Below are 25,443 nucleotides of genomic sequence, written 5' to 3'. Positions count from 1 at the left end.
TGTGCTATAGTTTTTCAAGATGTTACCATTGGGGGAAACTGGGGAAAGTGTACATGGGATCTCTCTGTATTATTTGTTACAACTGCATGTAAATTTACAATTACATTTGTAAAACTTTCAGTCAAATAATTGTTATCACAAAGAATTTTATTCCTTATCTCATGTAGGTCTATTTAGCAATAGATGACTTCATGCTTAGTATAATATGGTACTTAAAACTATTGCCTTTGAGCTGACATACCTGTAGTTGAATCCTGGCTCCACCCCATTTTAATTGACTGAGTTGCTTAACCTCTCATGGTTTTGTCTTTCTCATTAAGTGAATAAGGATAATAGCAGTAAGTACCTCATAGAGTTTTGAGTATTAAATGAGATAGAGCATATAAATCACTTTCCCAGTGCTCGACATATAGGAAACACTAGAAAATATTAGCTGCTGTGATTACTATTATTATCATCATCATCATCACTATCATTAGTTCTATAATTAGAGCTCAAAGACAAGCTTTTCATCATCTCTTAGCCTAGATTCTAATTGGCTACTGGTTATTTTGGCTTGTCTTTAATAAAGGGCACTTTGAATTTTCACATCAAAGTTTTACTTAAAGTAAGCTAAGGGCAATTTTATCATTTGCAGCTAAATGTTCGTTGCTAATTAATGTATTTAATAAATTATTGGAATTAATGATAGTAGATTTGAGATCAAATTGTTCTGGGTACAAAATAAGTGAGAAGAAGAAATAAACTGAAACTGAACAACAAAATATCCATACTCCACAGTCACCTCCATCCATACACCTCTGAAATACAAAACTATTTTCAGTCACAGACCTCCAGATTTTCTCTACTAGAAGAGTGTACACACGTGATTCACTCTTTTGTATCACTCAAGTCCATGGGATGTAATGGAAAAAATGCTGGACAGGGTGATTAGCAGTTCTGGACTCTAGATCCAGCTCTGTCATAATCAGTGTGACCTCAGGCTGGTATCTTTTACCTTCTCTAGCCACCTGATTCCCTATGTGTCAATTGTGAGATTTGATTTAGATTAGTGATTCTCAAAGAATGGTCCCTGCACCAGCAATGCCGGCTTCACCTGGGAACTTGTAGAAAAGTACACTCTCTGGCTCCCGTCTCAGATCTGCTGATTCAGAGACTCTGAGGGTGGACTTGAGCAATCTTTGTTTTAACATGTCCTCTGGTTGATTCTGATGCACACTCAAGTTTGAGAATCACTACCCTGGATTAAATTTTAGTCTAAATTTTAGATTGTTGGACCCAACCCCCAGAGTTTTCTGATTCATAAGTCTGGGGTAGATCCTGATAATTTGCTTTTTTAAAGTTCTCAGGTACTGCTGATGCTGCTGGTCAGGTACCACTTTGAAAACTACTAGGTTAGATCATCTCTAAACTCCTTTCCAACTCTATGGTTCTGTCATTACTGTTGCTTTTACAGTGTCTTCTGTCCCTCTCCTTATTTATTTTTTACTTCAATTTATTGAAACTACCCCTGAGTTAATAGTTGGCATTGAAAGTTTCTAACATATCCTACCTTGTAGACGGTAATGGACAGAAAGGAACTTCCCTAAATTCTTATAGTTTATGTTAATGTGAAACACCTACGGCTCTTTGGGATTAAAAATGACCCCAGAAAGTTTACTTAATTATCTCATGTACATAGCTAGTTACAAAGGAAGTGTCTTCAGACACCAAGATTCAAGATTAAGTTCTGATGGCTAGCTGCCATTGATTCCCTTATGTTGTCTCACGATCTGAAGAGCTTGGGCACCAATGTAAAAATAAAATTATATTTTCATTCTAAGATGCTGTGTAACGAATAACGCTAAAGATCCCAAATTATATCTTCAAATGATCCTTGTAATCCCACCTCTTGTTTTTCATGGCTTTCTAGATACTTGGGATGGGCTAATGCTCTGTGAGACATGATGTCTCTAAGAACATGACAAGCCTCTGTCTGCCAAACTGAATTATCTAGTTGGCTTGTGTTTTCCTTTTTGAAGTAGAGTTACGGGTAAGATTCACTGTTTCTTGTTTTATCAGTAATTTGATAATTTTCTGGTACTGAGTATGCAAACTATAAAGAAAAGAGCAAGGCTTTGACATCTACTGAGTACTTATTGTATGCCAGTCATGTGCCACAGCATTACTTTCCTTGTCTATTTGATCCTCACAATAACCGTGTCACGTAGTATCATTAGCTTTGGTTTTTACATTGAGGAAATAGAAAGGTTAAGTAACTGTTCAAGATCACGCAGCCAATGAAATGGCAGTGTACAGATTTAAGCTCAGATTTGTTCAATAACAAAGCCTTTGTAGGCATAGAAGCTTCTGAATAAATATGTGTTGAATGAAGGAACAAAGGAATGGCTATATCACGTTATCTTCCCAAAGCTTACTTTTAAAGAGTCATAGAATTATAAAGTTGAAAAGTCCCCATAGGTCATTGTCTAATCAGGATTTTTTTACGCGCATCCTGTAAAGTCTCTCTCACATATGAGTATGCAGCCTTTACTTGATGACCTCTAGGGAAATGGCATGCGCAATCTCTTTAATCAGAGGGATGATTGAATAAAGGGTTTTTTAGAAAGTAGTTCTTTGCATTAAACCTCCCTAAAGTCTCTTTCTTTTGAGCCTAGTTATGTCCTTTGTAACTGCTTAGATTTAATCTGCTTCTTCTTCCATACATCCTTCCCTCAAAAATTTGAAGATAACTTTTTATCTTCTCTCTTCCAAGCTAAATAGCCCCACTATTTCAGCTACTTCTCAAGATCCATAACATGTAATACTAACTTAATCAATGTTTGTGAGGTGAAAGAAGAAAAGAATAAACAAGTATGATACTTAGACTTCTTATTTTCTTGTTCCCTTCTTTAGAGTGTGAAGCATCTGTACTAAGGTCTAGGTACATGCTAGAACCATATTTCTAGAAATAAATGAAATAATTTCCTTTGATATACTCTTGGACTAAACAATAGTCACCCACAAAAAATATTGTGTTTTATCTTCTGACAGAGAACAGTGTCTTCATCTTTGACATCTCAGGTTTGCATCAGGTCACCACAAGTTGGAGCTGAACAGCAAACCTAGTGCTTTTCTTTAGGCTTAAAGACAAGACCTGGGCACTAGGGGATCAGCTCCAATTTAAGCAGGCTAAGTTTGTGCTCTAATGTACAAGACTTGGGCTTACCTCAGCTAAAATGGAAGAAATAGCTGCCCAAAGCTAGTTTCTTTCACGCCCCACTGGCAAGGTAGTAATTGCACAAAGACCTTTTTATTATAAGTTGATTTTCCTGAGAAATGAATTCAGAAAAATACTGTAAAGTGTTTATTTTTTGCTTGCCCTTTATTAACCCACATCTTAGGGCTTTCCCTAGAGGAAAACTGCTGGTAAATGAACCCTCTTAGACCCACACAGAAGCATTTTTGCACTATGTCCCTGGCTGTGGAGGGAACAGGGACAGGACAAGGCAAGTTGGTGCTATTTAAACAGGGTCATCAGCCAGTATATGGAATTTTGCCTAAAGAGGAGATTTAGGAATCTAAATGGGGGAAGGGTTTGAGCTTGGTAGAATTACTGGTAAAGGTTTGTATCTTAAACGGGATATAATGCAGCCCTTTTATACTAGTAAAGAGGCCGAAGACCCAGTTTGAACTTAAAGATCATTTCTGTTAGTACATCCTAGTTTTGATCTTTAAATAACAAAAGTCCTGTAGTTCAACCTATAAAATCATGCGCTAAAAGCCAGGACAAAACTTTCCTGTGACACTGTCCTGGAATCAGGGCAGCATGCATAGAGTAAAGAAAGGAGCTAGGAAATTAAAATGTGATTTTCACAGGCATGATTCTGTCATAGCTCTCATTTTCTTTATATGGAATACAAATACTGATATAGAGTGGAGATTTTCTGCTTTGCATTTTTGTGCTCTTTGATACATTTATTGAGGTCAAATGAAATTTGATATAGTAGGATTTATTATGAAATGCTCTCTGAATACAACTCCATAATTACTGAGCTACATGGTAGTGCATAAAGCTGTAAAACTGCTTAGCAGACAAGCAATTTATATGTTACATCGAGGTGTGTATGGAAAAGAATATTAGTTTAATTGGGAGCCAAGATGTAGCAGCCTTAAATCTGAGGAGCTCTGCGGTTAACATAATGCAGTGAGGCTCTGAAATGAGAGACCTAAGCTGGGGAGACGTGGCTTTTGGCATATTTAACAGTTAGACATTATTTCCTGATCAAGGATACTAAATACTATTTTCAAAATAAAGCACAGAATGCAAAACAGGTGAAAGGGCAAAACCTTTCAACATGGTACAGTATGGGAAGCAAACTTATTTTTTCTAGTTCTTTGTTTGAAAAAAAAGAAAAGGAAAAATGTCAAGATAAAAGGCAAACATTACCCACACTTTAGAGGAAGTAGAGATGAGGCAAATTCACACTGAGGTTGCATCCTTGGTGTGCTAATGGAATCTAAGAAACGGGATTTGGTAGAATTTGCTTGAATTTTCTCAGGGAGCAGATTTGGAATGAGGTTAGAAGTAGGTGGCTTTTTGTGTACCAGCACACCACCGGGAGTGAAAAACATACTTCTTGGCATACATTTGCTCTCTGTCTGATCATAGGCTCTCTTCTGTTTAGCAGGTTCAGGGTCACATGCCTCCGCTCATGATCCCAATTTTTCCACATGACCAGCGGACCCTGGCAGCAGCTGCTGCTGCCCAACAGGGATTCCTCTTCCCCCCTGGAATAACATACAAACCAGGTAAGTAGAGAGGGATTGAACATTTTTCTGGAAATGCTAGGATGCACATGTTTTTGCTTAGTAGTCACAACAAACACAGGAGCCTATAAAGGAACTATGAATAAAAAGATCTTAAAAGCTTATTTTAAAGTAAAATTAGAATTGAGAAGTTAATTGGGAAAGCGGCATGTTAATAAACTGATTGCTAAAAACTTTTACTTTCTTTTCTTCCACTTGAGTTTGTTCTGAATTCACAGATAAAGTGCTGCTTTCCCTGGGGAACAACAAATTTCTGTCAGCTCTCTCACATACCTTTACTGTGAGTAATTGTCTCTGGTTAAAGACACTTTCCTCCTCCTGAGAGCTTTATGCTCAGGGAGAGTGGTCACATATGGAATAAAATTCTCTTATTGTTGGTGGTCTGATTTCTCTTGGAAGAAAAGTTAAAACTGGACTGATTTAATTAGCTTACCACTAATAGGTAAAATTCTTTTTGATTTTACTCTCAATAATGAAGCATTCAGTAGTATTTTCCCATTCATCTTGGAACCTCAAAAAACAGGTCACATAACCTTGCAGTGAAATATGTTTTGAGATGATTTGGAAAATGTTATGATTTTTCTTTATTCCTCTGAGTTTGCTGGACTCCTGGGGAATTCAATTAGGGGCATAATGGTTTGAAGCTTCTTTCAGAGCCTCCTTGTAAACAGGACTTTAAATGTTTAAAGAGATGTTGCCAAAGGAATCCAGTGTAAGAAGATAGTCAAGTAAATAAAAGTCAACCTTAATTTCATTTGTGCATTCTTTGTAAGTGACCTCAGCTCAGAAGTAGTGACCTTGTTATAATCATTAATAATTTCTGTGTCAAGTTCTTTTTAACGTATTAACCTGATTATATTAACCACCAAATCTGAGTGCAGCAGTTTCTTTGTATGTGGGGTTTGTAAAGTGAACAAAGACATTTTAATATGCGTAAAGCTACAATAAAATATAAATCACTTTACTAAGATCCTCAATAAGGAAACTAACTAAATAGCATAAAAACAAACTCACTGAGTTTTGACATCTATTTTCATTACTTGCTGCCATCGACTCTTTTGCATTTGGCGGAGATCACCCTTCCTTGTGAGGAAAGGAAGGATGTCAAAACTCAAATGATTCAAGGAATAGGGATGTTACAGGATTGGCTATCTTAAGGACTGACTTGGAAATTCCTCAGATACAAAAAATTAGTCAAACCTAGTACTACCAGAGGATCTTGGATACCTGAAAGAAAATTATGTTATTCAAATTGTTAAAAATTGATTTTTTTAGAGAAGAGTTTTTAGAGCAAGTTATATTCCCTAGGAAATTGGAATCTGTATTACAGACAGGGATATATTTTGTCAGAGAATGTATTTCTGTCGGTGCAATGGTTCAGTCCTCTGATCTCTGTAAATAGTCCTGAGCTATTCCTTCCTCCTGACTTCCTTTGGAACATTGATGTAAACTAAATTTACTGGTTTATCCTGAATCTGAGTTGTCGCCCCTGTATCAGTCTTAGAAACCTTTTAAATGAACTATATGTGCAAACTCTTTTTAATTTCAGTGTTTTTAAATTTAAAATTCTCCACATTTTAAAATCAGGTATGATCTTTTTTTCTATTAGACATAAACATCAACATAGTTAACATGTTACTTACCTAATTTTGTTAAAACAATAATGCTGTTTTTTGAGGGGGAAGATATTGTTATAGATTCAATGAATTTGGACGATTTTTTAAAAAGCCTTCTCATACAGCATCAATGAGATTGTAATATGTAACTAAGAAGAATATAGAGATTGGGACAGTATTGTGCAGGAACGAGTTACCTCCATTGAGCAGCATGTGTGCAGCGAGAGCAGTGTCCCGGGGTAGCAAAGTTCCATTTGATTATGTTGGCCAATGTCTGTTGTTTAAGGCAGGAAAATAGATTTGAAAACATGTAGATGATTTTTAATCACAAGCGAAGCTGGTAGAAAAGGTATTTTCTGATGACCCCTAAGTTATGTCAGAGAATTTAATTAACCAGAACTCTAGATTCTTTAAATACTTTGGCTAATCTAGGTTTTATTGTGTATAAAAATTATCTTTAAAAAAGATTAAAAGTATATGCTATTAGTAGAAAAATTACATACTCAGGAGAGTTAATATATGCAGTGTTTTTATCATTCGCATGAACCAAGGGAGGAGAGTACTATTGGACTAGAGTCTGGACAAGGAAAACTTTTTTGCTTCAAACTGAGCTATAATAACTTCACTTGAAACACTGGGAGACAGTGACTAAAGTTTTAGAAGAGAGTAGCCTTGTCTCATGTAAAAGCCTTGAAGTGGTGGCATAACTTTATATTTTGGCCCCCTATGAGAGGATGAGCAAGTGCTACCTTGGTCTTTATAAATTACAAAATAAATGGCTCCCTTTTTACTCCTTTTCCACCTTCCACATTAACCTGAAACAGCTCCATGCTCTTTGTTCCTCCAGCTGATTGAATAATTGTCTGGATTTCCAAAGAGCAAGGACCGCCTTGGGGTGATGTTCACTGTTAAAGTTGACTCTTTCAGAATCCATATTAGGACAATCTAAAAAAATATATTTAGGGCCATGGACCTTCTCCCTTTCAGATGATTTGACGCATTGCTCTGGGCATTTCAAAGTCCCAGTGTGCAGTGAGGACACCAAGCAAGCTTTCCCACCTTGGGGGGTTGCTGAGGAGACGTGTTGCCTGCGACGCTTTTGCAGTTTTAAGGGAACATCTATCAGATTGATTTCTGTAGAAAGAGCTTTATTAGGTCTTAACCCCTAATTAAAAAAATTCCTTTTTTACTGGTTCTATAATTAGAGACATCTTTTTAGAAAGGAACTCATCAGGGCCCAGAGTATAAACCACAGAATTTTGGTTGCTTTGCTCTTTCACCTCATGATGCTGAGAGATGCAGCAATCCAGGGTAAGATAAACACATTTGAGCACCTATATTTGAGCAAATTGAAAGATTAAACCTCTTTCATAGATGCCAATGTCTATATCAGATCAAGACTGAATTGCCTATAAAATAAAAACAATGGGTAGCCTCCTTTATGCCCCAGGGATGATGCAGCTGACCCGTGGACTTTGCGTAGTTGGGATTTTTAGAATGATTACTGCTGGAGCAGCACCCTTGAAGTTTCCTAGGAGGTCTCCGGAGTAGGCTCTCTGCCGGTTCCTGGCTCCTCCACTCACGTATTAGTTATAATATGATAATAGCTAAAGTTTACTGAATACTTTGTGCCAAACACTGCACTAAGTATTTAACATGGAATATTTTATTTAATTCTTACTCGATCATGTCATTTAACCTTGCTGAGCCTCACATTTTTGTCATCTAAAAAAGTATGTCATGATTGGTCCACTGCTCAGTGTGAGTGTGAAGACTAAATTTGTTAAAATGTATGAAAGTTCTTTGAAAATTCTAAAGCGCTAGGTTTAGGGATAAAGTATGACCATGAAGCTGAGTAAATTTAACTACATTAAACTACATCTTTATCCATTAGAAATGTGGCCCCAAATCTAAGCATTTGACTGAGATGTACTACCTTCAGCCTGATGACCAAAAGCAATTTTACAAGTATACCTAATGCTTCTTTAAATTGTGATAAAATATACATGGCATAATATTTATCATTTTAACCATTTGTAAATGTACAACTCAGTGGCATTAATACATTTACAATGTTGTGTAACCATCACCACTATCTATACCCAAAACTTTTAATCATCCCAACAGAAACTCTGTGGGGATTCAACAGTCACTCTCCCTCACTCCCTACCCCTAATCCCCAGTGACCTCTGTTCTGCCATCTGTCTCTATGATTTTGCCTATTCTGGGTATTTCAAACAAATAGAATCATATAATATTTGTCTTTCTGTGTCTGGCTTATTTCGCTAAGCATAATGTTTTCAAGGTGCATCCATATTGTAGCATATATCAAAAGTTCATTCCTTTTTATGGCTGAATGATATCCCATTGTATATATATGTTTATGTCTGTATATGTGTCTGTGTGTATATATTTGTTAGTTTGTTTATTCAGTCATCTGTTGATGGACACTTGGGTTGTTTCCACTTTTTGGCTATTGTGAATAATGCTGCTCTGAACATCAATATGCAAATATCTGTTTGAGTCCCTGCTTTCAGTTCTTTTGGATATATATGTAGGAGTGGAATTGTTGGGTCATATGGTAATTCTGTATTTAACTTTTTGAGAAACTCCCAAACTGTTTCCACAGATGCTGCACCATTTTATATTCCGTTAGCAATGAAGAGAGTTCCAATTTCTCCACATCCTTACCAACACTTGTTATATACTAATTTTTAAAAAAAATTATAGCCATCCTCATAGAGGTGAAGTGGTATCTCACTGTGGTTTTGATTTTCATTTCCCTAATGCTTAATGATTTTGAGCATCTTTTCATATGCTTGTTGGAAATTTTGTATATCTTCCTCGGAGAGATGTCTAAATACTTTGCCCATTTTTGAATTGGGTTGTTTGTTTTTTTGTTGTTGAATTTCAGGAGTTCTTTATATATTCTAGGTATTAATCCCTTATCAGATATATAATTTGCAAATATTTTCTCCCATTCTGTAAGTTGTCTTTTCACTTACTTGATAGTATTCTTAGATGTACCAAAGTTTTTAATTTTGATGAAGTCCAACTTATCTATTTTTTCTTTTGTTGCCTATGTTTTTGGTGTCATATCTGTGAAATTGTTGCCAAATCCAAAGATTTACTCCTGTGTTTTCTTCTAAGAGTTTTACAATCTTAGTACTTAAGTCTTTGATTCATTTAAGTTAATTTTTGTATATGGTGCAAAGTAAGAATCCAACTTCATTCTTTTCCATATGGATATCCAGTTTTCTCAGCACCATTTGTTGAAAAGAGATTCTTTCCCCATTGTAAGGTCTCAGCACCCTTGTCAATTATATGATTACATAATCAATAACATATATGATACATCTGTGTAGGTGTTTATTTGTAGGCTGTCTGTTTTGTTTCATTGGTCTATGTATCTGTTCTTATGCCAGTACCACACTGTTTTAATTACAGTAGCTTTGTAGTAAATTTTGAAGTCAGGAAGAATGAGTTTTCCAGCTTTATTCTTTTTCAAGAGTAATTTGGCTGTCAGGGCCCTTTGGAATTCCATGTAAATTTGAGGATTGGCTTTTCCATTTCTGTGAGAAAGATTGTTGGAATTTTAATAGAGATTTCACTGAATGTGTAGATTGCTTTGGGTGGTATTGACATCTTAGCAATGTTGTCTTCCTGTCCATGAATATGGATGCTTTTCCATTTATTTAGGCCTTTTAAAATTTCTTTCAGCAATGTTTTACAGTTTTCAGTGTACAAGTCTTTTGCCTTCTTGGATAGATTTATTCCTAAGTATTTAATTATTGTAGATGCTATTACAAATAGAACTGTTTTCTTAATTTCCTTTTGGATTGTTCATTGCTGGTATATAAAAACAACTGATTTTTTTGTGTTAATCTTATACCCTGCAACTTTGCTGAATTTGTGTATTATCTCTAATCACTTTCTTATAGATTCTTTGGGATTTTCTTTATATATGGGATCATGTCATGTGCAAATAAAGATAGTTCTACCTCTTCCTTACCAATTTGGATGGCTTTTTTCCCTTTTCCTTTTTTTTTTTTTTTTTGCCTAATACTGCTGGCTAGAGCTTCCAGTACAATGTTCTAAAGCAGCAGTGAAAGCAGGCATCATTGTCTTGTTACTGATCTTAGAGGAAAAGCTTTCAGTCTTTTACCGTTGAGGATGGTATTAGCTGTGGGTTTTTGATAAATATTCTTTATCATGTTTGGAAAATTTCTCTCTAATGCAAATTTTCTGAGAGTTTTTATCATGAAAGGGTGTTGGATTTTGTCAGATGGCTTTTCTGTGTCAATTGAGATAATCCATATTTTTCCCCTTTTTTTCTATTAATGTGATGTAGTACATTGATATTTTCTTTTAATGTTGAACCACCCTTGCATTCTTGGGATAAATTCTGCTTTGTCATGGTGAATAATCCTTTTAATATGCTATTGGATTCAATATGCTAATGTTTCGTTGAGGTTTTTTGCATCTATATTCATAAAGGATATTGATATGTAATTTTCTTTTCCTGTGATGTCTTTATCTGGCTTTAATATCAAGGTAATGTTGGCCTCATTACCTCATTGTTGAGAAGTGTTTCCCTCTTGTTCAATTCTTTTGAAGATTTTGAGAAGGATTAGTGTTAATTTTTCTTAAATACTCAGTAGAATTTACTAGTGACGCCATCTGGTCCAGGACTTTTCTTTGTTAGGAGGTTTTGATTACTGGTTCAACCTCTTTACTTGTTATAGGTCTGTTGATATTTTCTACTTCTTCTTGAGTCAGTTTAGGTAATTTGTATGTTTCAAAGAATTTGTTTGTTTCTTCTAGACCACCTAATTTGTTAGTGTACAATCGTTACCTAATGCTTCTTTTTAATTCCTTTGTTTCAGTTAGCATTTATTGACCACCATTTATTTTCCAAGATATGTATGTGTATGTATACATATGTGTATGTATATATGTACATACATATATTCTTATTTAATTTTCATAACAACTCAGAGATATAAGTGGCATTATCTTTATTTTGTTAAAAGAAAAAAAGAAACTAAAAGTCAAAGAAGTTGATTAACTTTTCTAAGCTTTCAAATGTAGAAATTAATAGAGAATTCAGACTGAAGTTCTCTGATTTGATGTTTTACACTTTTGCAGACCTGGTCTAAGTTTGTATGACATTAAGAAAAGTCTAGCTTTTTTTTTGCTGTGAAAAAAATGTGATTTATATGTTTGGAGTTATCAAAATGACATCTTGTAAAGCTAGCCATTTCCACCTCTTCCAGAATATTGAAACAGAGGTGTGTAGTCACTATTGCTAGAATACTTGATTAATTAAATCTATCTGCTTGAAATCAAAGTATTTCTGAGGTTCTTCAGATTGGTACTCTTATTTTTAAATAACAGTATTGAGGTCCAAGAAAGAAATATGTTCACCCATGTAAACTAACCTAGTTTTATGGAGATCCAGATTATTTTAATTGTGCCCTCCTTCATATATGAAGGCTCTATCATTGATGAGCTGTCAGTAAAGTATGAGCTTTGAGTTGTTCTGTTAAGTTGATTTCCTGTAATGAGGATGGATTTATATCGTTCATCTACACTCATTTCTTTAATTGCTGTTGTGACAAATTCCATGGATTTTCATGTGATTGGCCAAGGGCCTGGATGCATCTATGAAATAAGTGAAGAAATTAAGATTGGTTCTTGATTCTTAGCTTCTTTAAAGGTATGAAAAACAGGAGCTGGCCCCGTGGTGTAGCCGTTAGGTGTGCACGTTCTGCTTCGGCGGCCCAGGGCTGGCTGGTTCGGATCCCGGGTCTGGACATGGCACCGCTTGGCAAGCCATGCTATGTGGTAGGCGTCCCACATATAAAGTAGAGGAAGAGGAAGATGGGCACAGATGTTATCTCAGGGCCAGTTTTCCTCGGCAAAAAGAGGAGGATTGGCAGCAGATGTTAGCTCAGGGCTAATCTTCCTCAAAAAAGAAAAGTATGAAAAACAATGCAGATCCTCTTAGAAAAAGTGCTGCAATCAAGACTCGTCTCATCATTGATCTACTCTTTGATGAATAGAGAAGGAGAAATTTAGCAAGAGAAATAAAAGCATAGTGATCTCAGCAATATACTATAATCTTTTTGTGCACTTTTTCTCAGAACAAATTGAAGGTTTTATTTTTAGAATTCTACATGTGTCACCCATTAACTGCTAACTTTTGCTACAGTGTGGTATCTCATAAAGGTAAATTCAGGTTGATTATGGCAGTCCGTTAGAATATAGAGAAGTTGTAATATTTTGCTATTTTAATTCCTATATCCAAGCAAAATACACAGTGGCATCTCTGAGTCTATATTGGTGATTGTGACTGAAATATTTCCATATTGTAGCAAGAATAACAGTAGCTCATAAAAGTGGGGTCTATCTATAAGTTGTTTGGCAATTTAAGTAATTTACCATTATCCTATGATTCCACCACACAAAAATCTGTGAGATAGTTCGGAATGTGTAGTGTATTTTTCTTCTGTTTTGGAGGGTGGAAAATGAGGCATGAATTAGAGTCTCACATTGACCTGGTTACTGAAGAATCTTAGGGTTCTGTCTCCTAGTTTAATGTGTTTTTCTTCTCTACTCCTCTCAAGCTTTCTAAATGATTTCTTCAATAGGTTAATATCTGACGTTAATGTCTCAGAGGACTACAACCATCCCAGTTCCTTGTCTTTCTGAAGAATCAAAGTAAATGGATAGAATTTTGCCCACGAGATTTTTGACTGTAATAAAAAGTGAAATTTACGGGGCTAGCCTGGCAGCATAGCAGTGGCCCAGGGCTTCACTGGTTTGGATTCTGGGTGTGAACCTGCATGCCGCTTATCAAGCCATGCTGAGGTGGCATCCCACATAGAAGAACTAGAAGGACCTGCAACTAGAATATGCAACTATGTATTGGGGCTTTGGGGAGAAAAAAAAGAGAGGAAGGTTGGCAACAGATGTTAGCTCAGGGCCCATCTTCCTCCAAAAAAAAAAAAAAGAAGAAGAAGAAGAAGAAGAGATCCTGCCTCAATCTTGGAATCTTGGACACGGTATATTTACAAAAAGGGAATTTACATCTGAATTACGCAAACTAGCAGTGTTCTTGCAGGAGGTAGCCTGAGTCTAATGGGTCCTACTTTCTCAGTACAAGCTCCCCTTTTTCCTGTGTTTATCTTAATAAGTTTTGGCTTCACTTCAGTTTCTCTGAAAATTAAAAAATGTGCTTTCTCTCATTCAGGGACTCTTGCTGTAGAGCTGCTTTGATTCCAAAGAAACGTGTGTATCGTGACAAGTGAAACTAATATCAGGCAACTTTTCCATGGGTTTAAACCCTGTTTCGTATTTTTTCTGTAATCTTCAAATGAAAATTGTCAGTTGGAAAATCTATAAGGCTGGAAAGATGGATCTATGGGATGGCATCATTTCCCAAATTGGCTTTTGGAGGTTGTCTCCTTGCACTAGAGGTAGCAAGGGCCAGATTACAGCAGTGCCAAAAGCCGACCTGTCCCAACAGGCTTCGTCTTCCTTTGTACAAAGTTTTAAAGAATGGGTCCTCACGCAAGCATTTCAAATCCAGAGACAAATTTGAAAAAAATTGCTACAACATGTTGACTGATTCCTTGCCAAGTCAGCTACTGAGAACTTTTTCTTGATCGACTCTTACCAAGAGAAAATTAAAGGGGGGTTAAGCACGTAACTTTGTTATGAAAAACTTAAACTTCACAATACCCTAAATCCCCCTCCCTCTGCCATTTGTCTCCTCTGCTCTTACACTCGCTCTTTTCTTTGCCCTTATCTGCTCCCTCTCCTGCCTTTTCCTTTCTCTCTCTTCTGATCATTCACTGTGATGTACTCTGTCGCTCTAATGTATTCATTTTTACTTTTAGTATTGATACAATGACGTGTTCTAGAGAAATAGCTTTCCAAAGATTATACTCAGATATACAGATTCAGACCAGCAGAAAAGTTAAGAACATTTTAAAAATATGCTTGTCAGCAGTGGAAAGAAAGCTGTTTGTAGCCAGCAGGTGAGCTGGAGAGTACTACAGGGTGTGGTAAGATAGTAATAAATTAACTGGCAAGCCAAAAAGTATAAAAAAAAAGTTCAGCTATTTCATAGCATAGAAGCATGACAGCTATGAAAAAAGGAGTGCCCCAGGGAATTCTTTTAGAGTTTGATTTTTTTAAATATGTTTGACATGAAAAATGTTTTAGTGCAAATAAAGCAACTGGTATTAAACTTACAGGGAGGGGGTTGTGGTTTAGAGTTAGTATGAATAATGCATGATATTTAAAGAAAGAACAGCTCTAAAGTGTTCTGGGAGGCAGTCCATGTTGATGGCTGGAATGATGATTTTTTTCCCTATTTTTGAAGCATCATTAATTCAGCATCGTTTTGTGATTTTTTTTAACCTGATAAGGTATTGACCAAAGAAATACTATTTGACTTAGATTAGGATATTCTTTCTTTAGATAATTTCATTTAAATATCAAGAAGATCAGTAGAATTATTTAAGCATAAAGCAACAGTCATTTAATATAAAAAATAATTTGGCCTAGTTATCTTTTTTAAAAAGTTCCTGTAGCACTGCAAACCAAAATCAACCTCATGGAAGGGGAGAAACAAGATCAGATATTTTGAATGTTACTCCATAGGAGACCAGCACAATATAGTGTTAGTGAATGCATTGTAGCAGCGCTCCATATGCAATCAGAAGCCAATTGTTACTGGACTGTGTACAAGCACACACTGTGCTCAATGGTCTGATGAGGTATTATGGATATGATGCAAAGAGACTGTGTAGATTAGAAGCTAACAATTTGTTAAAAGTGAAAGCAACTTAACATTTACATTGGGCCAGCTGAGTAACACTTCATGTGGCAAGCAGGATGAGTTCCAAGAAACCAGGGGCACCAGGAAGGCTCCAGGTATTAGTGCCCATGCAGAAAAAAGAGGTTTTATTGCTTTCCAGTTGACTACATTTATTATTGTGATTCTTTCTACACTGTCTCTTCATTATTATATTCCGCTTTCAGTGTGGAAAAGTTCATGGAAAACAGCACGATTATTATAAATGTCAAAAACGTGTGGAGGAACAGCCTATTAAAATATAGCCTAGAGAGAGTACATAACACTGACTTTAAATAAGTAGCTGAAGCCAAAGGGCTACTCCATTAAATCACTGATATTGTGTAATTTATCTACAAGTATTTTGATTTCAGTTGCCACTATCACAATACATTCCTCATCACATCTCTTGGTTCTGGAGGTCATGGCACACAGCCTGTGTTCTTAGGTCAAAGAAGATACTTCCTCCCCCTATTTAGGAGTGATCTGGACTCAGAAACATGACTGCATGCTACATGCAGGGATGTAACACTGATCTCTGCTGAACCATGCCCATTCTCTACCAGACTTTTAATGCAGACATCCCACGTAAAATCTGTGATAATTTAATCAAATCATCATCAGAGGATAAGTGACAAGTGCCTAGTGCACATGATTCTGTACTGGGTTCCGCCAGAAGTTAATCCAAAAAAATATGGTTTCCACTCCTGTTGAGATACTAGGGATTTCACAGAATGTTGGCAGATAAGATTAGCTTCCCTCTCACCCCTATCAAGTTGAAGAGGTTGCATTTTTAAAATTCTTTCTTTATTTTTTATAAAATAAAGTTTAGGGTTATGGACAGTCAATAGCTCATAATCTTTTTTGGACTCTAATACTCTGCCTTGCCAAAACTTTTTGTTGTTCTATTATAAAAGCCTTAAAGCTTTCTCAGTGAACTGAGTGTCAGCCTGGCTTTAACATATTTTTTTACTCTTAAAAAAATGATGTATTACAAGATTTGTAGTGGAGTGAACATGCTTGAATTGCACATTTAATTTTTTTAACATCACATTCATGTTTTGCCAGTTTGCCTACCAGCTATCTGTTAACAAAAAGTTCCAAAGCAGCACTGCAAGTCTGTGCCCAACTCAGCCCTTTGTTTCTGCAGATGTTTGGGCTTAGAGCAATGTGGTAAAGCTCAGGCAATCCAAGGACCATGTTTGTACTTGTCTGCTGCGATTCCCTGTGCATTGTCTAAACCTGCATGCATTGTTCTTTCTGACAGGTGATAACTACCCCGTACAGTTCATTCCATCAACAATGGCAGCTGCTGCTGCTTCTGGACTCAGCCCTTTACAGCTCCAGGTAAGTGCCAGAAGAAAAAAACGTGGGATACAAGCCAGGACTTTGGTGGAAAACTGCTAACCAGCTGTATGCTAAATAATAGCCTGAATGTTAAATAATTTTTTAAGCATAGCCTAGAAGGATTAACACCTTGTGTACTTACATACTGCAAATAGAAGAGAATGTTGCCAGTTTCAATATTTTTAAAGGAAAAATGACATTATGATTTAGTGCTATATGTTCTCTATCAGGTGAGTTAATGGTTTTACAATTTTTATGGCTAGTTGTTAGTGGATATGTATGCTTTTTCCTTATCAATTTTTCATCCACATCTCCATTTATGTCCAGATTAGCTTTTACTCATAAGAGTCAAAACAGAACATTATGTGGGATGTTTTCCTTCTTGCAGCTCATAGAATTGGGGTTTTTATTGCCAAATTACTTTAGCTATTTGGTAAAATATAAACATACTGTCCCTGAATATGAGTATCCTTGTCCTCATCCTCGTCTTCATGTGAGTCAAAACTCTGGGCACGGTGTCTGACCAAGTTCTGGGTTAATGTTCTTTACTTATAAAGCTAATCTTGGAGACAAAGTATTTTGGAAGCTGAATAAAAAATCATTTGCACTTTATCTTCTTCACAGTAAAATGAGGGGTTTGCAGTAGGGCTAGGTCATCTTTACATCCTTCTACAACTGCCATTTTGATGGGAAATTGACTTTGAATGTGAATATATATTTTAATACAAAGATAATGTCATTAAAATAATGGTTAAACATTCAGTATTTGACGATTTAGAAAATATATGATAATAAACAACTTAAATTTCAATACAGTGGAAAGTTTAAAGATAGTTTTTTATTCTTATAATTTACTGTGATTATTTTTATGTTTTCTTAAATAATCTAGGGAATAGCATCTGGCTAGGCATTTTTATTTCTTCTTTGCCATTCCCTGTATGACTTGAACACAGAAAATGTACAAATATTTTGCCATGAAAAAACATCATTTGAGCCTTACAAGTAAAGAACTTTTGCAATACTTTGAGAGGTTTTTGTTGTAAGCCTCATCCAGAAAGCCTTGAAGATATTACCTGTTATGAACTGCCTGGCAGAGCTAGAAATTTGCGTAACAGGAGTAGCAGCCCTACCTCTCTTCCAAACCTCCCCCTTTTCCACAACTAACACTGGAACTTACTGCAGTTGGTAAAACTCTACAAAAGCCCCCTCAGAGTAAAATGGATCTGTTTCTCCTTTTCCCATAGCTGTGCTTTACCGTTTCTTCTCAGAGGCAGAAGTAAGAACCAATACCATTGTTCAATCCTATAACGAAGTTTCTGTGAAAGAGGGTCTGGGTCCTAAACCTTCTACTTTCTAGACTTTGATGTGGTCTTTACCCTGGATTTAGAAATATGTGTTCTGTTTCATGAGTTCTGACAGTATGTTTTGTCTTTTTTTTTTCTGAATATGCTACTAAACAGAAGGGTCATGTCTCCCACCCACAAATTAACCCAAGGCTAAAGGGCCTAAGTGACCGTTTTGGCAGGAGTTTGGACACCTTTGAACATGGTGGTGGCCACTCTTACAACCACAAACAGATTGAGGTATGAATGCTTCCATTGGCGCTTCATTGGGTGGGGGACTGGATTGTTCGGTCATAGTCTAGGCTTTTTGAAAAAGTGGCAAGCACTCAAACTAAACTTTAAAACATAATCTTTCACTTTTTATTCCTCCTAAGGAGGCTGATTTTTGCTCCTTTTTTTTTCAGAGAAAAAGGCAAACCCGAAACCAATGCCCCTGAATTAGGTTTATTATTGCTATATATTTAGGCAAATTCTTTATATTAAGAGTATCTTTAAAACTGTCTTTATTTCCCTTACTCTTTTACTTTTTTTTTCTTTTTGGTGAGGAAGATTGGCCCTGAGCTACCATCTGTTGCCAATCTTCCTCTTTTTGCTTGAGGAAGATTGTTGCTGAGCTAACATCTGTGCCAATCTTCCTCTATTTTGTATGTGGGACACTGCCACAGCATGGCTTGATGAGCAGTGTCTAGGTCCACACCCGGGATCTGAACCCGCAAACCTCAGGCCGCTGAAGTAGAGTGCGTGAGCTTAACCACTATGCCACCAGGCTGGCCCCACTCTTTTCCTTTTTTTAACGTATAGTTCTGTATAGTGTTTAAAAAACACTTCAACATTTTTAAAAATTTCATTTGACCATATAACAATGCTGTAAAGTTGATAAAATATGATCCTGCATGTATAGACAAAGCAAAGGAGGTTCAGAGAGGTTGTTATTTAACCAAGGCTACAAAATATTCACGGAGTCAGACTTATCACCCAGGATTTCTAATTCTGCCTAATTCAGATCTCCTAAGTTAGTTTTCTCAGGTTGAAGTCAGAATGGGTGCCTGGGTCTGACTGGTGGCTTTTTGCCCCTAAATTTCTGTAGTATCCCTTTCATATTTAACTTCCAGTAAAGCTCTTTGTTGTTTTTGTGGGATATTCTTGCTACTTGGGAAAAGATGGCTCATGTGGCTCTTTTGAAAACTAAGCCCTTTTCTGCTACAGAGACCCAGTCGTCCTCTCTCCAGTTTCATGCTTCATTCCTCTCCTGTATCAATGGAGGCCCTCTCTGGGACTATCAGATACTGGAGAGTTGCCAGCTATGTGTTGAATCCCAAAAAAAAAATGGAGACAAGTTACCTCAGACTGAAACACACTTTAACTTTCTGAGTTAGATCTAAGACTAAATTTTACATGCTAACCTGGGATGGGAAATTCAATTCAAAAAAAGAAAATAATTACATCCAACAAAGTTGTATATTCAGCTCCTATTGGTTCTGCCAGTCGATACATATCAAATAGTGTGTAATCAATAAAGTGTCCCTTTGACATTATCTTCTTCTCTACTGCTTTTGAACCTGCGTTTTTGGAAAATGATAGAGAAAACTCACTCCTAAGAAGAAAGAAGAGGACATGATCAAAGACCACCTTGGAAGCAGCCTTAGGAAGAGTTGCAGGGCTTGTTGCCCATCTCCTTCTTTCCTTTTCACTTTGATATAAGAGGTATACAGGGGGTTTCCACGTGACCAGACGTGACCAGGCATATACTGTCAGAGTATCTGCTGTCTTCTTTACAGGCAGAAGGGGTTTCTTTTCTAAGGCTTTCTTTTGGCTGTAAAGAAGGTGACATATTTCTGGATATTCTGAAAATCTACTGTGCTTAGGAGTGCTAAACAAAGAGATAACTGGACGTTAGGAACAAGCCTTTCTATGTGATGACAGTTAGCAAGCTGACCTGCTCAGGACAAATAGTTTGTTAAACTTTTAAGTGCTTGGAAGAATGTGAAAGCAGGTGGCCTGGGATCAGAGTCGAGACTTCCTCTCTTCTTTGGCTTTTATTTTCTCCTAATAGAATAAGTTCCATCCTGTCAACCTTCCCTTAGCCAGTTTTCTACTCAATCCCTTTTTTTACTAATTTTTTGCTTAGGTTGGCTTTTTGCGCCAACCCCCCACCCCCTGCACCCCCACCATCAGTGACCCCTGACACTGTCAAATCTGGCTTCTGTTGGGTTCTGAAAACCATGATGTCATATATGTGAGTGCCAGATCTATGCAGTACTGTAGCAATGCTGATCTGGAAGCACAACATATGCCACGTGTCTGTCACTTTAATTAGTCGAAATAGAGAACCCATTACAGTGGAAGCCCTGATGGCTTTATAGTTTCAGTTGGGCTGGTTTGAGAGTTTCCTGGGTTTTTGTTTATTCTTGCTCTGGTTTCTTGCTTCCATTTTTTGCACCTTTTTCCTGCATGTCAGGAAACCTTTGCTCTATTTGCTTATATGGTACACTGGTTAGAAAAGACTGACCTTACTTGAAAGGCAGGTTTCCCACCTTCCTGGTGTGAATGTAACGTGTTTTCTGGGACGTTCGTGAAGAGCACAGTAGACGCCATATCTAAGCTGCTACAGACACTGACATTGTAAATCCTGAGCAAAAGTAGAGAGAAAATTTAATATCTTGCTTTCTTGATTTTAAAGTCTACTTTCTTTTCTAGCTAGGGTTTTCTCCCCTCCTCAACAAGCTAAAATGTCATAACTCTGTCAACAGTCATGAACATGATAAATTGTTCATACTAAGGAAGTATTGCAATTGTGTTAACTGATTTTATTTCTAAACAAAGATTTTTAGGGAGAAAAACCCACAACACTTACATACCTCCCCCTCTCCCCACCCCCAGCCTCCACACATCCTCTAGTGCATTGTGCAGACTGGTCCTCTCTACCTGACGTTATAGTTAGTTTGTCCTTCAAAGGTTGTCACTTCTAACATTAATGAGCCTGGCTAAATCGTAACAGAATTTATAGTTATACCCTGGAAACCTGAAATTTTGTTATCAAGAAGAGAAAAGGGATTTAAAGTGTAAAGACCCTTCTTACATATTCCAGTTCTTCCTTTCTTTGAAATAAGGAAGATTCAGGAAAGACTTTTTTTTTGGTATTCTGTGCTGATGTAAGGCATGGTTTCCTCTGCCTCAGGGGCACAATATTAGGAGAGAGAAGGCCGAAGAATGCTATTTTTAGTTGAACAGTTCAGCAGATGGAGGCATGAATACTCATATATCTGAAGGTTGAGGGGCTAGAACCATTAATTTTGATAATGTATTTAACCCTGGGAACAATCAGAAACTGTAATTCTAAGGTTACAGTGCTTTTGACCTTTAGAGAACAGAGGGCACTAGCTACAGTAAACAATATATTATATTGCTACTTATTCCAATTCTCTACCCGTATAAATTTCAGGACCAGTTGCCATTTGCTTTCCTCAGCGATGTTAGCATTGGTCCTTCAAGTAAGTCAAAAAGAATGTTAAGGAAGGGGGACCAGTATAATGAGGCAGTCATGTAAATATGGCCTTTAAATAGCTAAGATGTTAGATTGTTTCTGAAGAAATATTGTCTCAGAGACTAAGCTCCGAATGACTTTTTTTTTAGTGAAAAAATGGGTTTAGTAGACTGATTCATTTTATGTGATTACTTTCAATAGGATGAATCCTTAAAGTAATTTTGTTTTGTTTTGTTTTTAATTGGGAGTAATGTTGCCTCATAGTTGTAGCTTATGTTAAACACAATCTGGTACCATATCATGCAAAGTGATACACCTGTCTCATGCCTTCTTATTAAATGATGCATGCTTCTCTTTAGCAAATACAGCAGTTAAATATCACACAGCTTAAGAATTTCTAATTAAAATATCTCCACATGTCAGCATTTTGGTAATGTATTATTTTAATCCATTTATTTTGTTTATGAAACAGTGACATATGTTTAGATTGTGAAATATATGAGCCTTAAAAATCACTTTATTGAAGAAAATTAATTCCTACAATACTGTCTCGGTAATGTGCTCACTCACCCAGTCAGTCACTGGCGGCACTGCCAGTCTTAATGTTGGGTAGACACACTTACTAGTTTTATCTGCATAACAGTCTTGGGAAGAAGCAATAACAGTTCTTTTTCTTAGCTCCAAGTGATAGGGTTTTTCTTTCCCTCCTTTTTTCCTTACTCATTAATTCAAACCTGCCCCCACCCTGCCAAACACTTTTTGTTGCTTTTTTTTTTTAATACAATGAGGGATGGGACTGAATGTATGTCTAAGGGATTCTGAAAGCCCAATCAAAATTAAAAACAAGCTAGTTACCTTTTCGAAGTTAGACATAGTAATTTGTTTGTCAGCAGGGAGATGTTTGGGTCAGCCCTGAGATAAAGTGACTGTCAGCAGTTATTCATACAAGACAAGTAATTTCACTCAGTGTATTACTGACAGATTGCTCACTTCTCTGAATCACCAGAGAAAACAAACTTAATATTGTTACAGGCAGAGTTTCTGTCTTCATTAGCCTCAGAGAATGATTTTTATCGAGCATTCAAAGCCTACCAAGCTTTAGTTGGAACATATTTTAACAGACAAGGTCTTATAATGATAGTATGGGTGGTTGCCTAAATGAGAGGAAGTAAATATGAAAAATTTAAAAATATCAATATAATTACATTTTCACTTTTATAGGCATTATGTATAGGTTAGGGAAGATTAGGGGAAAGGAGTTTAATTAGAGCCTTAAACATTAGGAAAACCTATCAACCATAAGTTATTCTTAAATGAAACTGTTAAAGTCTTGCCAAATTTACAAAGATGGAGGAGAACAATTGAAGTTTTTGCAAAAGTGAATACAAACACATATTTTATTTAAATGATATTGTCAAATTTCACGCTATAAATGGAAAGTGAAGAAGTGCCCGTCAACCCTGGGAATGCTCTATTTCTATTTCAGTTCCAGCCTGAATCTTTATGATACCGTGTGTGGATGCTCTTCTCTGGCTCATACTCTGTCTTCTTGTTTGCAATTGTAAACATGCTGTAGAGGAATGAGAGGGTCAGTTAGCTTTGCTGGGTAGGATTTGGAGGTTGTGATTTCTAATAGAGAGTTGAATAAAGAGTTAATTAGAGTGACCAATTACTGGCTACCTAATGGAGAAAAAGGAATGCATTGATTCAAAGCTTTTTTTGAGGATGCCAACCTTGGGTTTGTGCTTTGAGGAGAAATGCTTGCTTTTCTCTTAATCAGCCTTCCCTCACCCACTTTGATTTTAAGTGTGATGGAACTTGTGAGGACCCTTACAGCTGGGATTAGATGAGCTGTGGACTAATGGAATGAGCTCCACTTTGGAATCAGAATCATGGATTAGAGTTTCCATTATTACTTAATTCCTATGTTGTCTTGTACTGTTCTTGAATTGCCTTCTTTTTTCAGTTTTTCTTTGTTAAGAGGAGATAATATTTATTCTCAAGGTAGTTTTGAACAGTAAATGGGATAATGAGACATGTTTTAGATTTCCATCAGAATAGAAAAAATCTTTCCAATGTCCCAATAAGCAGTCAATTCTACTCTAGCTTTCCTGCCTAAGTGCTTCTGAGGGGCAGCTCTAATCTATCGAAATGTAAGCTACTGAATTCAGGGATTTTTGTCTTTTCTGTTTACTGTTGAATCCTCGATATTGCCTGGCACAGTATTTGGTAAAATGAATTAATGAATTTTGTCTTTGGTGGTCACCTGGGACCCAAGCTTCTTTTATTTTCTTTTTAATTTTCTAATTTTTTAAAGATGGGCCCTGAGCTAACATCTGTTACCAATCTTCCTCTTTTTTTTCTTCTCCCCAAAACCACCACAGTACATAGTTGTATATTCTGGTTGTAGGTCCCTCTAGTTCTGCTGTGTGGGACACTGCCTCAGCATAGTTTGATGAGCAGTGCTAGATCTGTGCCCAGGATCTAAACCAGTGAAACCCTGGGCTGCCGAAGTGGAGCATGTGAACTTAACCACTCGGCCACGGGGCTGGCCCCTCAAGCTTCTTTTAAAACATTTTTTCTGGATATGTTCGGTCAAGTGTTCTGTATTTAGGAGGCAATATTTCTTGCAAACAACTTTTCAGTTCTAGGTAGGCTTCTTAAGGAAAACAACAGGTACTGAGTGAATCCTGGTGGAGGTTAGAGAAAGATAGATCAGAAAAGGACACAAAATGTGAACATACTTCCTAATGTTTGGAAATCTGACTTATTGTATTCAATGAAACAGAATAAGTTTATACCAATCCGCAAATTAAAACATTGGTTAAACTGGATTTTCTTTTAGAAATTTGATTTTCAGTTGCCTTTAAGGTAATATCTAAAAGTTGAGAGAGTATGGCTCTTCTCACATAAGTTCTGTTAATCACCGTGTTTAAGTTATTTGATTGATGGCATGTTCAGTCAGACTTGCAGAGACGGTTTAGCAGGAGCCCAGGGCCTTGGAATTACAAAATAAGTGCAGTCCTCTATCTTTCCTAATGTAAGATTTCCACCAACATTCATTTAACTCCAGCCTCACTAATGAATCCACTCAACAGGGAGCTCCCAGTGTGTGAATATTGTATTTAAATAGACTGCTTGTAAGGTGCAATGGTTTCTAAAGTAGAGACAGGTATTTCTATTCCTCTTTTTACCAAATTGAAGTTTGGAGATATTCTTTGGTTGATATTATGTATCATATATCTGTATGTGTTATAATGAGCTACCTTGGAAATCAGAGAGATGAAGTGATTAAGGATATATTGGAAGGTTTGAAAGCAAAACATGCTAATGTTTTAGAAAATGCTTCACTCCAATTTCCAACCATAGAATAAGTTAGGATATACAGCATTTAGGAAATCTAAATCAGGAAAAGGTGTGATGAAATATTCTGAAATCTCAGGTAACAGAACAGACTGAGCAGGACAAAAACATTTGTTTAAACCACTTTATTGAGGTCTGATTGACATACAAAAAGCTGTACTTATTTGAAATATACAACTGGATGAGTTTGGGTATAAGTATACATCTGTGAAACCATACCACAATCTATGCCACGAATATATCCATCACCTCCAAAAATTTTCGCCTACCATGATTATTATTTTCTGTGGTAGGAACATTTAACATAAAATCTACCCTCTCAGTAAGTTTTTAAGTAAACAATACAGTATTATTAATATAGACTCTATGCTATACAGTAGTTGACTAGGACTTATTAATTTTGCATAGCTGAAACTTTGTTCCCCCTCACTAATACCTCCCATTTCCCCTCCCCCAGCCCCTGGCAATCACCATTCTACTCTCTGTTTCTGTGAGTTTGACTATTTTAGATTCCTCATAGAAGTGGTATCACATAGTATTTGTCCTGTGTCTGGCTTATTTCACTTAGCGAGTTCATTCATGTTGTTGCAAATGGCAGGATTTCCTCGTTCTTTT

At 36.5% G+C, this 25,443-nt stretch overlaps 1 protein-coding gene across 50 annotated transcripts in view; it reads left to right on the top strand.

Moving 5' to 3' along the window:
- The window catches only part of SOX6 (SRY-box transcription factor 6), a 571,708-nt gene that overhangs the window by 437,786 nt on the left and 108,479 nt on the right, over positions 1 to 25,443 (top strand). For 16 of the 50 annotated variants that reach the window (XM_070626444.1, XM_070626446.1, XM_070626437.1 and 13 more), the window contains 2 exons: positions 4,671 to 4,791; positions 16,559 to 16,638. In XM_070626444.1, coding sequence (XP_070482545.1) covers positions 4,671 to 4,791; positions 16,559 to 16,638 — 201 coding nt within the window. Of the gene's footprint in view, positions 1 to 4,667; positions 4,792 to 16,558; positions 16,639 to 18,098; positions 18,222 to 25,443 lie in introns of all 50 variants that reach the window. The other 34 variants (XM_070626424.1, XM_070626430.1, XM_070626434.1 and 31 more) reach the window with 3 other exon arrangements.

The sequence above is a fragment of the Equus przewalskii genome, chromosome 6 (assembly GCF_037783145.1).
Source record: "Equus przewalskii isolate Varuska chromosome 6, EquPr2, whole genome shotgun sequence".
Lineage (NCBI taxonomy): Eukaryota > Metazoa > Chordata > Mammalia > Perissodactyla > Equidae > Equus > Equus przewalskii.
This window is presented reverse-complemented; position numbering and strand designations above follow the sequence as displayed.